Genomic DNA, 14,703 nt, shown 5'->3' on the forward strand with positions numbered 1-14,703 from the left:
GTTTGCATGCATAACTTCATGTGATGAGAATTGCAATTCATGGTTCTTGCTACTGGCTTAAAGGTTCAGAGACTTTGATTTTTTTGTTTAATTTGCTTAATTGATCGAGACTTTCCCGTCAAAAGTTAAAGGAACTCTGATCATTTTTATATAAATTGATCCTTAAACAGGCACCAAACAGCAGGCTTGCTCATAGCATGAGTTCAGAAAATCAAATATTTGAATGTGCAGAACAAAAGTAAAGCAATCATCGAAACTACTGTCAATTGATCCTTAAACAGGCACCAAACAGCAGACTTGCTCATAGCACGAGTTCAGAAAATCAAATATTTGAATATGCAGAACGAAAGTAAAGCAATCATCGAGATCACTGTCAACTGCTAAAATAGTAAAAGAATGAATGATATGCAAAACTAAAACAGCACTGAAAATGTAGTTAGATGCTTGAAAGTATAGTAGCACTCCTCCAACCGCATTTTGGTGGGCACTCCTCGAACCAGGTATTAGGTTGGAGCCAGGGAGTTAAAGAACTTTTTTTTTATCAAATGTAAAAATATATAAATCAAAATGAAATAGGTTAGGTAATTGCAAATCATATATACAAAATCAAAGGCAATAGAAAATATGTTTTATTTATTAAAAATACATGAAAACAACTACTTCAAAAAAAAAAAAAGTATCACATTGGTTAGCTAAGAAATCAAAGATCTAGTAGATATCAAAGATAACCAATCAAAAAAAATACTAATAAAAAAATTCAACAACTAACGCAATTTACAACTAAAATATAAAAGAATCATCAACAACTACTAAAACACATAAAAACTATTAATTACAACCTCAACAACAAAAACAAAATAAACTCAACCAACATTTAGTCGAGAGTAGCCTACAGCATGAAAATGAAATATTGTGTAGAATAAAATTTAAAATATCCTAAAAACTCTATCAACCTTAAATACTTTCCGTCAAATATCCGCTTGTTTCTTTCTTCCCATGTAAGATAGACACCACAGCTTATTAGTGGTTGATAATTTTATCAGTGGTTGATAATCCAAAAGGTGCTTATAGAAATTTTTTTGTTTTTATCAATTTAACACTTTAATAAAGTTTTAGAAAAATAACACTAATTAAAAAAATATTACAATAATAGCATAGTTTTAATACAAAGGATGGTTTTAATGCTTAATGCTGTTTTAAAATTCATCTCTTCATGTTAATTAATAACTACAAAAACTCAACTTCAAATTTTATAAAAATTTAATAATAAAAATATAAGATTTAAAATTTAATTTCCTAAGAGAGAAGTTAGGAATACATTGAGAATTTGTTTTTAACGCACTCGATATTATTAGAATGATCTCGACGAGATAATTCTAATTACATCCTAGATAACCACCGAACAAGATTGTAATTGGTTAGGAATTTTATCCAGGGTTAATTTAGAGTTAATCATAATATCGTTAGGTGGTCTTTTAAAATATAATCAAAATCATTTCATCAAGATTTTTTTTAGCGATATCAAATATGTTAAATATTATTATTAAAATTATAAATTAACTTGTAAAATTATATAATTTTATAAATCAACATATATTTAACATGAAAATTTAAATTAAAAATTTAAAAATCAATAAAATCAAACTTCCTCATGTAATATAAAAAAAGTTGGTCAAAATCATAAAAAATGATGAATTTGCACCCAAGTTTATGATTTTGCAAAATGTAGTCTATAAGGCCAAAATCCACTCAAAAAGCCTATTTTGTAGTGCGGCTATAGTTATTTTTTTAAAAAAAAAATTACTTAGAAATGTATTAAAATAATATTTTTTTATTTTAAAAAAATTATTTTTGATATCAACACATTAAAATAATTTAAAATAAAAAAATTAATTTTTTTTAAAATATTTTTAAAACACAAAATAAATAGGACATATGCAAGATGAGATCAAGGGTACATCATAGTTAATTTACTTCTAAGCTTCTTAGAAATAATGATGAAGATGAAGTCAAGTTAAAGGCAATAAGACTGGTTTTAATTTATATTATACATTAATATATTATTTGTTTAAGATTTGTATTTTTTATTTAATAAAAATTTATAAATATATTGTATTTAATTTTTAAGTTATAAATTTTTTATTTGAACAATGTATTTTAAGATGCTTGAACTTTTATATTGTTTATTTCACTTTTATTTTAATTATATTATATTGTTATTTATTACTTAATTGTTAATGTATAATTAATTAAAAAAATTTACTTATAGTTTTATAATTTAAGTTTATTTTATATTTTTTATATCATGTTAAAAAAATTATTTTTAACAATCTTGGTGTTTAAAATGAATTATTAATGTATCCTCGCTAACTTTTTTTTTCCTATCCTATCATGTTTTATCATGTTTTTTTTCTAACTATTAATCTGACTTTTGTTAAAATTAATTAATTTGTAAAAGAAAAAACTGTTATTCTTAATAATTTTAATAAACCATGTTATTTCTCAAATATTTTTTTAATTCATATCATTTTCCCAACAAATTTACGAAACTATCATTTTTCAAAAAAAAATCCAAGTTTTTCATTTCTGTTTCTATAATTTCCATGATGATTGGTAACAATACAAGTTCACTAGCAGGCTTGGTAGTTGCATCAAAATGGAGACAGATGACCTAATTCCTAGCAAAATTGAGAAAGTTAACCTTATTCCTAGTTCAGCCATTATTGTTCTCACCAAATTGAATTTAAATGGTTAAGGGACATCCTATAAAAACTCTTTAAAAGAAAAAAACAAAAACAACTCCTAACTATTTAATTATTAAAATTCTAATATTATATTAAAATATTATCTCAATTTAATATTTTAAATTATTAAATGAGATCCAAAAACATAATTTATATTAAAGATAAAATATGGGCATGGCTGGGTTGATCAGCTATACAGGCAAGTATAATTGTCCTGCTCCTTGATTCATTTTTTGCCAATTTTTTCGTCTGGATGCAACAGCAATCTTCCAGCTGTTTCTAAAAGCCCAAAACTGGAGTATTCAAAGGAATAGGTGGCCTTTATAAAGAACTTCCTTAACATGATTTCTCGTGAAAAATACAAAACTCAGTGGCAAAGCTAGCAAAGTCAAAGAACATAAGAACATGTAAATAAACAATGTAGCCATGTGGGAGAAAGCAGAATCAAACATTGGCAGAGCTCGTTACATATGACACGACGACGGTGATGTCATCGAGTTTGCCTCCATAATAGCGGTACCCAGCATCTTGAGCTGCAGTTGAAAATGGTGTCTGCCGGTTCGTATCCAGTGCTCGTTGACGAGCCAAAGCTGCAATCTTCTGAGCAGTTGCTTCGGGCCCTAAGCCAGTTCTTATAGCATGTACCACAACCGCAGTAACCTCGTTGTTATATAAGTTGTCAAATAATCCATCTGTCCCAGCTATAATGACATCACCAGGAGCCACAGGAATTGTGAAAACCTGAGGCCATCAATCCCAGAAGGTTGCTCAAGTGAGGAGTCTTTTTCTTTTCTTTTTTTTTCCAAATTTCACAACAGTTACTCATTGAAGTAAAGTCAAATCATTCTAATAATTTTGGGAAAGAAGGAAAAAAAAAAAGAAGAAGAAGACATCTATTGACTAGTGCCATAGCTAGTTAGCTACATCACATGTCAATCACATTAGGAACACGTACTTTAGCACTGAGAAATTGCAATCACCAAAGCTCAAAACTAGACTAATCTTAACTGACTAATTTGCATTCTTAATGAGACCTAGACTTCAAAGGTGCGAGAGAGAAAAGAGAAGATGTGATGACATATTAGAGAGATTCAAGCAAGCAACGTGTTAGATTCAAATCATCGATTTAGCTATTATAGGAGTTTGTAATGTGGCAGCATATGAGCAAACAATATATAAGATCAATTTAGATAAAAAGACAATAGCAAAACCAAGGCAAGAATTCTTTGTATTGCAAAAATGTAGACATGCGTTATGCATATGAAACAATGCTACAATATTGTAAAAAGCTTATGCAAACATCCACACACAAAAAGAGGGGAAAAAAGGAGTGGGGGGCATTAACTGACCTGGCCAGAGCTAGGTAGATCACCTCCATTGCCAGTTTCCAGTTGATATGTAAAATTGAAGCCATGCTGCTGCACTGGGGACTCAAAGACAGTACATCCATCTCTAACCACCATGAATCCACTGTCTCCCAGATTAATGGCATGTAATCCCTGTGGCAAGAAAAAGTCCATATAAGACCAGATAGTCTTAAACAGTCACTTTCACTCGGTGCATACTTAATAAAGCAACCTTTTTAGAAGCACTTAATAAACAAAACACAATTAAATGCAGGCACTGAAAAATAAAAGGCAAGTCCAGTAATCTTCATATAAATTGACCATTCAAAGAAGGATGTACTAACAGTAAAATATTGCTTGTGCATTCCAATCCACAAAAAGTGATTGGAAGGTCGACACACTTTGTTCATGATGATTTCATGAAACAAGGAAGGCCATTGCTTTTTATCTACTAGATATTGAATTGAGTGATTTTATCGTGTTACAAGGATTATAGTTTTCAGAAACGTTCTGAAATTTGCAATACCATAGCAGAAATTAAAAACCTTGAACTTCAAAAATACTACCCACTTTTCGAAAACTTCATGTTATCTGGACTAGCATCTTCGTTATACTAGTTTGACTAATGGAATTCATTCTTCAATAAAAAAAGAAGGAAGAAATACAAGTGCATTGAAGATTAAACCATTGATTCTGACTCAAAACAGTAACATTATAGACATCTAGTGGAGCTCATTAAATTGTGTTAACAATATTCAGTAAGGTGTACCTGCCAGAACACTTCATCAATTGCAATATTAATTAAAAAAAAAAAACAGCTGGGTGTAAATAGACATGAGGACAACACACCTCACTTTTAAGGGCAATGATGCAGGCCGTCGACGAACCCTTAGCTTTCATGTTTGTGTGAGCCTTCTCCAACACCCTGGCTGGATCAATGGAACCAATGGGTTCCTCTTGAATTGCATTTACTGAATGAGACATAAGTTCACGAGAAAATTCCCCTGCATTGACTCCTACATCTGCCCAGCCACCTACACCATCTGCTATACCTATGACTTGTTCATCTTTGCATATGAAGTGAGCATCTTCCCCACCAGTCTCTTCCTTATCAGGATGTGGCAGGTAACATGATCCTGAGAGTAACTTCAAGTTTCTGTCATCAACAATATTTCTGAAGTCAAAACTATGCAAATAGGTGACTATAAGACAGCTTCCTTTTAAATCCCAATTAATTTGCAAGATTTTATACAGTGCTGCCAAACCCTTGCTTCACCACTGCCAAATCCATTGCAGAATATAAGGGAAACCAATAATGTTTGTACCACAATTTTGTAATTGATTATAATGAAATTTGAACTGTAAAATGAGTCACCAAAAAAGAAGAATTGAAACAGAGGCAAGGTGAGAGCACATACAGGCCAGATACCACAGTGGAGTCCACCGACTGTTCCTCGGAGGAATTCCCATCAAATGACACATCTTGAGCAGCCCGACCAAAGACACACACAGAAGACGAAGAATACAAGTTCTTCAACAATGGTCCAAGAACTAAATTATTTGCTTTACCATTCCTTCTTACTGCATCAAGCATGAGGTTCCCACACACCAAACGACTTTTCGGCAACTCCCCATTTCTCATTTTAACACTCGCTTTTAGACAACTAGAACGACTTCTGTCCGAGAAAAAAACACCACTGGGTTTTGGAAACTCCAATCCATTCGCACAAGTGGCAATCAGGTCATCGATATGCACATCACCGAACACAGCTTTAGAACTAGAAGCAGCCATTGAAGTTCGAACAAGAGACCTCCTTGATGAAAATTGACTAGTATTTGACGCCAAAGAAACCGAGTTTCTGCCAAGTACAGCTCTACCTAATCCAAAACTCAGTTTCAAAAGAACCCCGGATGGCATCTTATCCTCTTAACCAAATAAAATCACCCTCTTAGCCAAAAAACCGAGTTTCATTACTTCCAATAAAAAACCTGAACAAGTCCTGCTACAACAATGAATATCTATCAAGAACCTAAAACGGGTTTTCAATTCGGAGTGCTTAACATTAGAATCTAAAGATAGAAATGAAATAAAAAAGAAACTTCAAGGTGAAGAAAACATACCTTTTCTGGATTTATAGAGAGATTTGTGGAGGAAAAAACTGAAAGATTGAAGCTTTTGTTTTGGGGCTCGTTATTGGAAGCTCCGAAGATGGTATCTGGGTGGGTTTTTCTTAGAGCTTCTCTCTCCCAATCTCTCCTGGGCTTATCTCTCTCTCCCTCTCTCCTGCGCGTGTATGCCTAGGCTTTGCTTGTGTCCAAATACTGAAAAGAGCGGAGGAAAATAAAGCCTAAAAGGGTTATAATTTCTTTGGTTCTTTCCAAGCTTCCAGGTCCCGGCTAAATATTGGTAGCTTAAGTTTCGTTTTTGACCAAATTGACCCTGTGATTTATTCCTTTTCTGTTTCCTTAATTTCATTCTTTCTGGATATCAAATCTGACTTCTCCGCGGATGAAGAGATGAGTTTTTGACTAAGTTTGGTTTTTGACCAAATTGACCCCGTGAACTAGACATGACTAAATAAGATAAATTAAAATAAGAACAGATAAAAATAAAAAAGATTATTGTGGACAAGGTTAATTGTGGATTAAAATAATAAAATAATAAATTTTTTTTTTCAAACAAAATTAATTATCTTGTTGTTAAGGATAATACCTTTTTTCACATAATTCATTGGAGATTGATCAGGACGATTTTTTTATATTTTTTTAAATATTATAAAATGATTTAATTATTTTAAAATATATGAAATATTAAACTAGCCTTTAGAGGCTTTTTATCTTTTAAGTGCAATAAAATAATTGAATTGTTCTTGAAAAAAAAACTATCATGCTAGCTTTTATGGGCTTTCTTGAATGTTCCAATTGATTTTTTTATTTTATTTTGTTATAATTAAGTAAACTGAGGGTCAATTTTGTATTTTGCAATTGATACATACAATGTCGCTCAGCAGTCATATAATGGAATTCAAAATAGCATTTAAATCATTTTAGCAACCCCTCAATTTCTATACGGTCGTATAGTCAATGTACTTTCGATTTAGAGTTTGCGGTTTTTTTTGTTTTTTTTATTCTCTCCCCTCCTTAATTTTAGTGTATAACCTTCTAATTTTTCAAAATAGTTTTTAAATTTATTTTTTCATTGAATTTATTTCTTATTTTTTAATTAATATTTATCTTATTTAAAATAATTTATAAATTAAAATTTATTTTTAATTTTATCTTCCTTTAATTTTTTCTATATATCATATTTGCCCCCTATTCTTTTAATTTTTATTTGTATTATTTGATATGATTTTTTAAATTGAATTTTTTTTACAACTTTATCCTCCTTAAGGTTTTCTTTTATTAGAATATATTCTCATTTTTTTATTACAATTTTTTTTACCTCGAAAAAAATTTACACTACTATTTTTTTATTTTATCATTCAATTTTAAACTAATTAAAAATTAAATTATTTGATTAATCTCGTATTTAAGATTTCACGGGTTACTAGTTTAGAAAGGTTAATTTAAGTTTAGAAAATTAGCTCATATTTACTTCTTTTTTTCTTTGTTTAAGTTTATGTATTTTTTTTAATTTTATCATTCAAGATATATTTAAATAAAAATTAAGCCTTAATATTTTTTATTGCTTTTTATAGAATATTTTTACTAATTTTGAAAATAAAACGAGTTATCTTGAGTTTATTTTATTTATTATCCTTTGTTAAAATTACTTTTTTTATAAGAAAATTTATTTTTAAATTAAATTAAGTTAATTGATTAAAAATATAAATGAGATACTCATTTTATTTGGTTTGTTTTCCATGCTATTGCTTTAATGGCACTTGTGATTTCTTTTTATGTTGTTATGAGTATGATATTGATAGTTTATTTTTTATATTTAATTATTATTAAAAAAAATTATTTTTTATTTTTTATTTTTTACATTATATCATTAAATTTATTAAATTTATTAAATCCAGGCAAATTAATGATTTATATATAATATTTTTCTTGATGTTTTTTTAAATATTCATATGACCTGAACATTTTTTTCATGTTTAAAAAAATTAAACCCGGCCCACCGTCGTAAATATCATATAGGAAACACGAGATAAGATTCTTACTCTGTAAGAGAAAATATACATTTGATATGCCTCAAATTCAGATGTATCAAGTAACATTGTAATGTGGTTTTCAATAATCTGGTGGTGATTGAACATTTAGATTGCTTTTTGTTATTGTTCCAAAATAAAAAGAACAAATACAAAAAAGTTGTTCTTAAAAAAGTGTATTGTTTGATGTATAGAAATGAAAATATAAAATAAATTTATATTTAAGATAGCTTTGAAGTGTCGTTTTAAAATAAAAAATATTACAGGACATATTATTTTTATTTTTATTATCTTTATTTTTTCTATATTGGGATAATAAACAAACCTTACCTTAAAAATTACATTGAATTTTACATAAATAATATATTTTTTTAAAATATACTTTATCTTGAGAGTGTAGTGATTATGTTAAGGACGATTTTCATTTTCAACTTGCAATTTTTTTTTAGGTGAGGATGAATGTAAATCTATTTGATTTAAAATTTATTCTTGATAAATCATTTGTAAATGCCTTTTCATTTTAGAATACCCAACATATTTTACATCTTTTATGCAAAAAAAAAGCTTTTATTATGATTTTTTATATATAATGAATCTGGGTAGCTAAGTAATAATGTATCTTTGATCATTTTATGTGATTTATTCTCAAGTTGGGGATTTTTAGAGGGTTTTTTGGGCAATATCATCATGACAAGGTTTTAACTAGTAAGTTATTTCGTGTTTTGCAACTAATTGAATTATTATTTTTTTCAATATAAAATAATAAATGTGTCGGTATTGTTAATATATTTTTCTATATAAATAATTATTTTTACTATCTTGACATGGTACAATATTATAATTATTAAACTCGGTTTGAGTCGGTATTGTTAATATATTTTTCTATATAAATAATTATTTTTACTATCTTGACATGATACAATATTATAGTTATTAAACTCGGTTTGAGAGTTAACCTCATCAAAGGACCAGGTTTTAGATTTAGATATTAACTCGAAAAAATTAAAATTTTTATATTTTATATAAAAAATAAGAAAAAATTTATATAAATATAAGTTATATATATTATATATAATAAAATTTTAAAAAATATTTTAAATTTTTTTTCATCTCACATTAAAAAAGATATTATATTAAGTTTTTAAATTGAAGTATTTAAACTAAAAAAGATTTTTATCTCACATTGAAAAAAATATAGTTTTTTAATTTGAAATATAAATTATATATATCAATAAGTTTCAAATCTCACATGAAAAAGATATTATATTATATTTTTAAATTAATATATTTGAACCAAAAATTTTTTTATCTCACATTAAAAAAAATAATTTTTACTTGGAAACATAAAATAAATATATTAATAGATTTTAAATTCTATATTTAAAAAAAATACTAGATCTCGCCCAGATCACATGTTGATTAGCCAGGTAAATTAGATTTAACTAAATAATTACATTAATTAATCTTTTAATAAACTCCAATTAATCTAGCTTACATATTGATCCGCCGAAGCAGTCCAGAACACCATATTTTATAACTATGCTCAACACCCTAGATGATGTTCGGTTGTGGTACGACGCCGTACATGTAACTCGTAAGGTGTTGATAGCACCCGGCCTTTTTTTTTAAATTGAAGGTTGGTGCATGGAGGGGACATGAATTGAAGTGGCCACAGATAGATAAAAGCCTCACATACATATAGCAAGTTGGGCTGCAGCCAGTAAGAAGATGGTTATGCTGACAAATTAGGCCTTCACTTCTTGATGTGTATAGTAAGTACCAAAGGGTTGGGCTGAAGCCTATATAACGGCGTATTAGGATTGGGCTTGTTGAAGCCCATGGTAAATTCCATTATGTCCATTTTGCGAGCGAGGCTTCGGACAAGGACTAGCTACTGTTGTCTCCGATCTCCATTTCTAGTTGTCAACCAGGGTTTCTTTCGTGGACGTTCAAGAAGAAAGCTGCGCAAGTTTACAGAGGTAAAACTCCATTTTTTTTTTCCGACTCCAATCGCACATAATATAAATATTATGAGAAGTTGAATTCATTTATTTTTGCTGCTATGATTGTTGCTAATATAAATAGTGGACACCAATTAACCTGACCGTAACAAGCAGAATCAACTTTCAATTTGATAAAAATAAAAATAAAAAATCTTTTTTAAAATAGGTTTTCTGTAGTGTTTGGTTGCCTCCTCACCAAAAAAAAAAAAAGAAGGTAGTTACTATAAAAAAAACATGCTCCTTTGTCCTTTAATAAAATTCATTTAAAAATTGTACGTTATTGTTGAAGCTATTTTCTTCTTTTTTTTGTTTCTCTCTCTCTCTCTCCATCAAAATTACGTCAAGCAATTAAAATTTCAGGATAATACCCTAAATTGAGAATATTTTAATATTAATTTTCATTATTTGTATTTATTATTTTTATTTTTGGTTTTATGTGAGTATTTATTTTTAATTTTATCTTTAAATTTAAATTTTTTGTTTTTTATTTTTTCATATTTGATCTTCGTTCTTTATCTTTCCTTATCTCTTTTATAAAATATTAAATTGTTTTCAATTCCATTCATCAGAATATTTAGCTTGCTATTTTTTATAACTTGGTCCTCATTTTTGGGTGATTTCCTTTTTTATTTCTTCTATAAAATTAATTCTTCTTTTTAATTTATCCATCCAATTCAAAATTATCCTCTCATTTGGGATTAAAAAAAAACGCAGGAACGATATCTAACTTATGTGCTTATTGGTGTCCAGGTAAACATGAGATGCATGGCATTCTGTAACTAGCATGTCATGTTCATGCATTCTGTAACCAGATGCAGAGGCTTCAGTCTCTTCTTGTCAGGTATCTCTATCTGTTGACCTGTGTATTGGCTTCTAGTGCTTGAGATCCCAGGGCTCATTATCCTCGGCAGTGAACGTACTTCAATAATTAGCAAAGGGTTGAGAGAAGGAAAAAACAAAAGAAAACATGGCGCCATCAAATTTAGAAAATCTTCTTCTACTTGACTTTACTGGTCTTTAAAGCTCCATTAAAAATGATTCACTAATGGCGGATCCCCGTCTTGTTCCCCGATGAATAACACTACTTTTATGGAGAATCTTTTCACCCCAAAATCATTTATGTAGAAATCTTATCCATCAGCTAACCTATTCAATCAATGAGTGATCTTTTCGAGATTCTTGATCATGCAGTGAATCACTGACACCTTAACTTGGCCTATATTGTAACAGTGCGTGAGTTTTTTTTTATTTACGTGGGGTGTTTGGGTTAGCTTACGCGCATCACGACTAATCCCCACAGCCCACTGAATACCCTAAAAACCCAGCAGACAGGTAAGACAGCGTGGGGTTAACAGGCGTTCAACTTTAAGGCTCAAACCCATGACAGCGAAAAGAGCGAAACTCCTGCCACCACTAAACCAAGTCCTTGGGTGCATAGTGCGTTAGTTTTTCATTGTATTGCTTGGACATATTTTATTTTTTTACTATTGCGGAGAAATTGTTGGTTACTAATCCCCACGGTCCACTGAATACCCTATAAATCCAGCAGGCAGGTAAGGCAGCACGGGGCTAACAGGCGTGCAACTCCAGAACTCGAACCCATGATAGCAGAAAGAACGAAACTCCTACCACCGCTAGACAAAGTTCTTGGGTGCATAGTGCGTTAGTTTTTCATTGTATTGCTTGGACATATTTTATTTTTTTATTATTGCGGAGAAATTGTTGGTTTGCTTTTTTATGAAAAAATGGAAGACTCTGTAGTGAGGGTAGTTTGGTTTTTTTTAATGACTCAATGGCCATAGAAAATTATTTGAAGATATATTAGTACTTTTTTTCAGATTTTTTACACAGAAATAATGTATTTACCCTTCGGGTTAACAAATTCTACAAATGTTGTTGACCAAAGAGTTATCCGTCTTTTCGAAAATCTTAAAATAATAAAATTATTTATTTATTATTAGGGTAAAAAAAATTAGAGCAGTGACCAAAAGTTTTTCTAGTTTTTTGCTTCTTAAAATACAGCAACCATTAAGGCTTACATCTTGGAAATTTTTTTCCCTTTTAGGCAAATATATTTTTGTATCTTCCAAGTTTATGGGAGAATTCTAGTATTTTTAAGTTAAAAAATAATTTTTTATTCAAAAAAACAACTAATATGTGCTTATTATAAATTAGTACGTGTGTTGCATCCAAGTCATCTGAGAGATGCATTAATTTAACACCATATGGTGGCTAAATTTACCATTTCTTCATGTCTTTGGCCAAACCTTCTTGTTGGTGTGAGGTATGACCGCACATAATAGGTTGTTTGCTACTTGTGTTTATTTTTTTTCTTATTCTTTTCTCTCTTTCAAGGAAAGTACATTCCTATTATTTTTTATTTTGATTTTTTAAATTTTTATTGTTTATTTTCATGTTTGGCTATTTAATAAAAAAAATTATATTTTCAATTTAGTCTTTAAATAATATATTATTATTTTTTCAATTTGATCCTTGTTCTTTTGATATTGATATTATTTTTTTTCTTTGATTTTTATTAAAATTCTATTGGTTTTCAATTTTATCATTTCATTAAAGTTTATATTGTTTTATTTTTTTTTAATTTAGCCCTTATTCATTTTTCTTTTCTTGAAGTTTTTTCTTTTCAATTTAACCCTTCAATTTAAATTCTTTTGATGCACTCTAGTTTATTTTTTTATTTTGATTTTCAATCTCATTATTTTAATTGTATTTTTTTTTTGTGATTGGTTTTTTTCATTATTCCATCCTTCCATGTTTGATTTAATAGGGACTGGACTTTATATTTTTTTTTCAATTATGATGCTTTCAATTTAATGAAACGAGTCACAAGTTTTAAAAATTAATGTCATTTGACATTTGTTTTTTTATTTTTTATGATTTTATGATTTTATATTATATTTTCTCTAAAAAAGATTGGTTTTATGGTTATCATTAATTTTTTTATTAATTTATTCTTGTCTCATTATTTAGATCATGAGTTTTGAACAATTTATTTTAAAAGAGGTTTTTTTTTTTTAAAAAAATCATGAACAATTTATTTTAAAAGAGGTTTTTTTAAAAAAAAAAATTCGTGTTTATATTTAATTTTTAAGATTTTTTATATATAAATGAGTTTTATTTTATTGAAATAATATTTTTAATATATTTGACTATTTTTTTATTTAAATAATTATCAATTTATCTAATTAAATATTTAAATAAACATTTTCAATTTACACTTTAATTTTTTATGCGAATCAATCTGCTGTACGAGTCTACTTTTAAAATTATGCTACAAAATAAAACAATTACTAGACTAGCGACTAATCAGCCGCATAAAATCTGGGTCGTGATTAAAATAACATCTTGGATCACAAGTGAGCTTGTATTCACGTACGAGCTGTCAGCATCTATTATTAGTCACAAACCTACAAATAATGTATCAAATTCCACAAAAACAAGCAAGCAAAGGTGGACTAATGGCTTAATGACAGCAAATTCGGATGATCAAGGAAAAACAAAAAAAAACCCTCGAAGATATCAGCAAACTGGAAAACGACAACAAGTAAAAGACAGGCAGAGATTTGACTTTGATTGATATATACCTGTGTATAAATATTATATTCAACTGGGTAGATCGAATGTATTCACTGTTCTTATTATTCCAGTGTGTTTTTTTAATAGCATCAACACTGTCAGACCAACTTGATAGCATTCAAGATCTAGCTAGCTTCCAACAATCCTTAAATAATTTTTTATTTTTTAATTTACGTGGAGTGTCCGGGCCAACTTGCGCATATCACAATTAATTCCCACGGCTTACTGAATATTCTGCAAACTCAGTAGGCATGTAAAGCACCGCGGGGATAATAGACATGCACGCTAGGACTCGAACCCAGATGCAGTAAAAAAAACAAGTCTCTTCCACTAATAGAACAATTTTAATTAGCTGGGATTTGATCCCAATGCATCTCTCTAGATTCAACCATGGCCACACAAAATGTCTGAGGCTGTCCCTTGCTCGAGCCCACAGCTGGATTTCAAGGACCTGAGATCGAGTGTTTGATGGCACAATTGACCCATCCTCGAGATTGAAATTGTTGGTAAATCTTCTTGAATTTGAGTTTCTGTTTTTTTGCAAATACGTCCCTCAAAGGTCAAAACATCAATGGTTTAGTTAAAATTCGATTCGTAAAGTTCAAGCTTGCTTGAAGTCACCGTGATGATGGTTTAAAAAAACACGGTTGAGGTCAATTACTGCTCGAGAACGAAAAACATGAGCTTATACAAGAAAATGAAAGCGGCATTTGCTTAAGATGTTTTAAACCTGCAAGCTGCAAGGTAAAAGAAACAAGATTGATTTTATTTGAAAATTAGTGTTGTTTTAATTTTTTTAACAAAATAAGATAATTAATATATGTCTTAATTAGAAAATGTGACATGTCAAGATGAC

At 29.1% G+C, this 14,703-nt stretch overlaps 1 protein-coding gene across 3 annotated transcripts; it reads right to left on the reverse strand.

Moving 5' to 3' along the window:
- Positions 1-3,038: 3,038 nt before the first annotated feature.
- Positions 3,039-6,470, reverse strand: LOC105126543 (probable protein phosphatase 2C 80). 3 transcript variants are annotated; one of them, XM_011027429.1, is made up of 5 exons: positions 6,212-6,470; positions 5,509-6,090; positions 4,940-5,246; positions 4,094-4,243; positions 3,039-3,485 (listed from the first exon to the last, which is right to left on the reverse strand). In XM_011027429.1, the coding sequence occupies exons 2-5, from the start codon at positions 6,006-6,008 to the stop codon at positions 3,189-3,191; spliced, it is 1,254 nt and encodes a 417-aa protein (XP_011025731.1). In that variant the 5' UTR covers positions 6,009-6,090; positions 6,212-6,470; the 3' UTR covers positions 3,039-3,188. The 3 variants fall into 3 exon arrangements, with proteins under 3 accessions (XP_011025731.1, XP_011025732.1, XP_011025730.1); XM_011027430.1 differs by having other exon boundaries at positions 5,509-6,093; XM_011027428.1 differs by having other exon boundaries at positions 5,509-6,120.
- Positions 6,471-14,703: the final 8,233 nt, after the last annotated feature.

The sequence above is a fragment of the Populus euphratica genome, unplaced genomic scaffold (assembly GCF_000495115.2).
Source record: "Populus euphratica unplaced genomic scaffold, PopEup_1.0 scaffold41.1, whole genome shotgun sequence".
Taxonomy (NCBI): Eukaryota; Viridiplantae; Streptophyta; class Magnoliopsida; order Malpighiales; family Salicaceae; genus Populus; species Populus euphratica.

What these genes read in the sequence shown, in the direction of transcription:
- LOC105126543 (XM_011027429.1), bottom strand. Translation starts at nt 6,008, where the DNA reads ATGCCATCCGGGGTTCTTTTGAAACTGAGTTTTGGATTAGGTAGAGCT. An exon ending in TCCACTGTGGTATCTGGCCT is followed by an intron (nt 5,247 to 5,508) that starts GTATGTGCTCTC and finishes TGTTGATGACAG; the next exon opens with AAACTTGAAGTTACTCTCAG. An exon ending in ATCTACCTAGCTCTGGCCAG is followed by an intron (nt 3,486 to 4,093) that starts GTCAGTTAATGC and finishes TGATGGCCTCAG; the next exon opens with GTTTTCACAATTCCTGTGGC.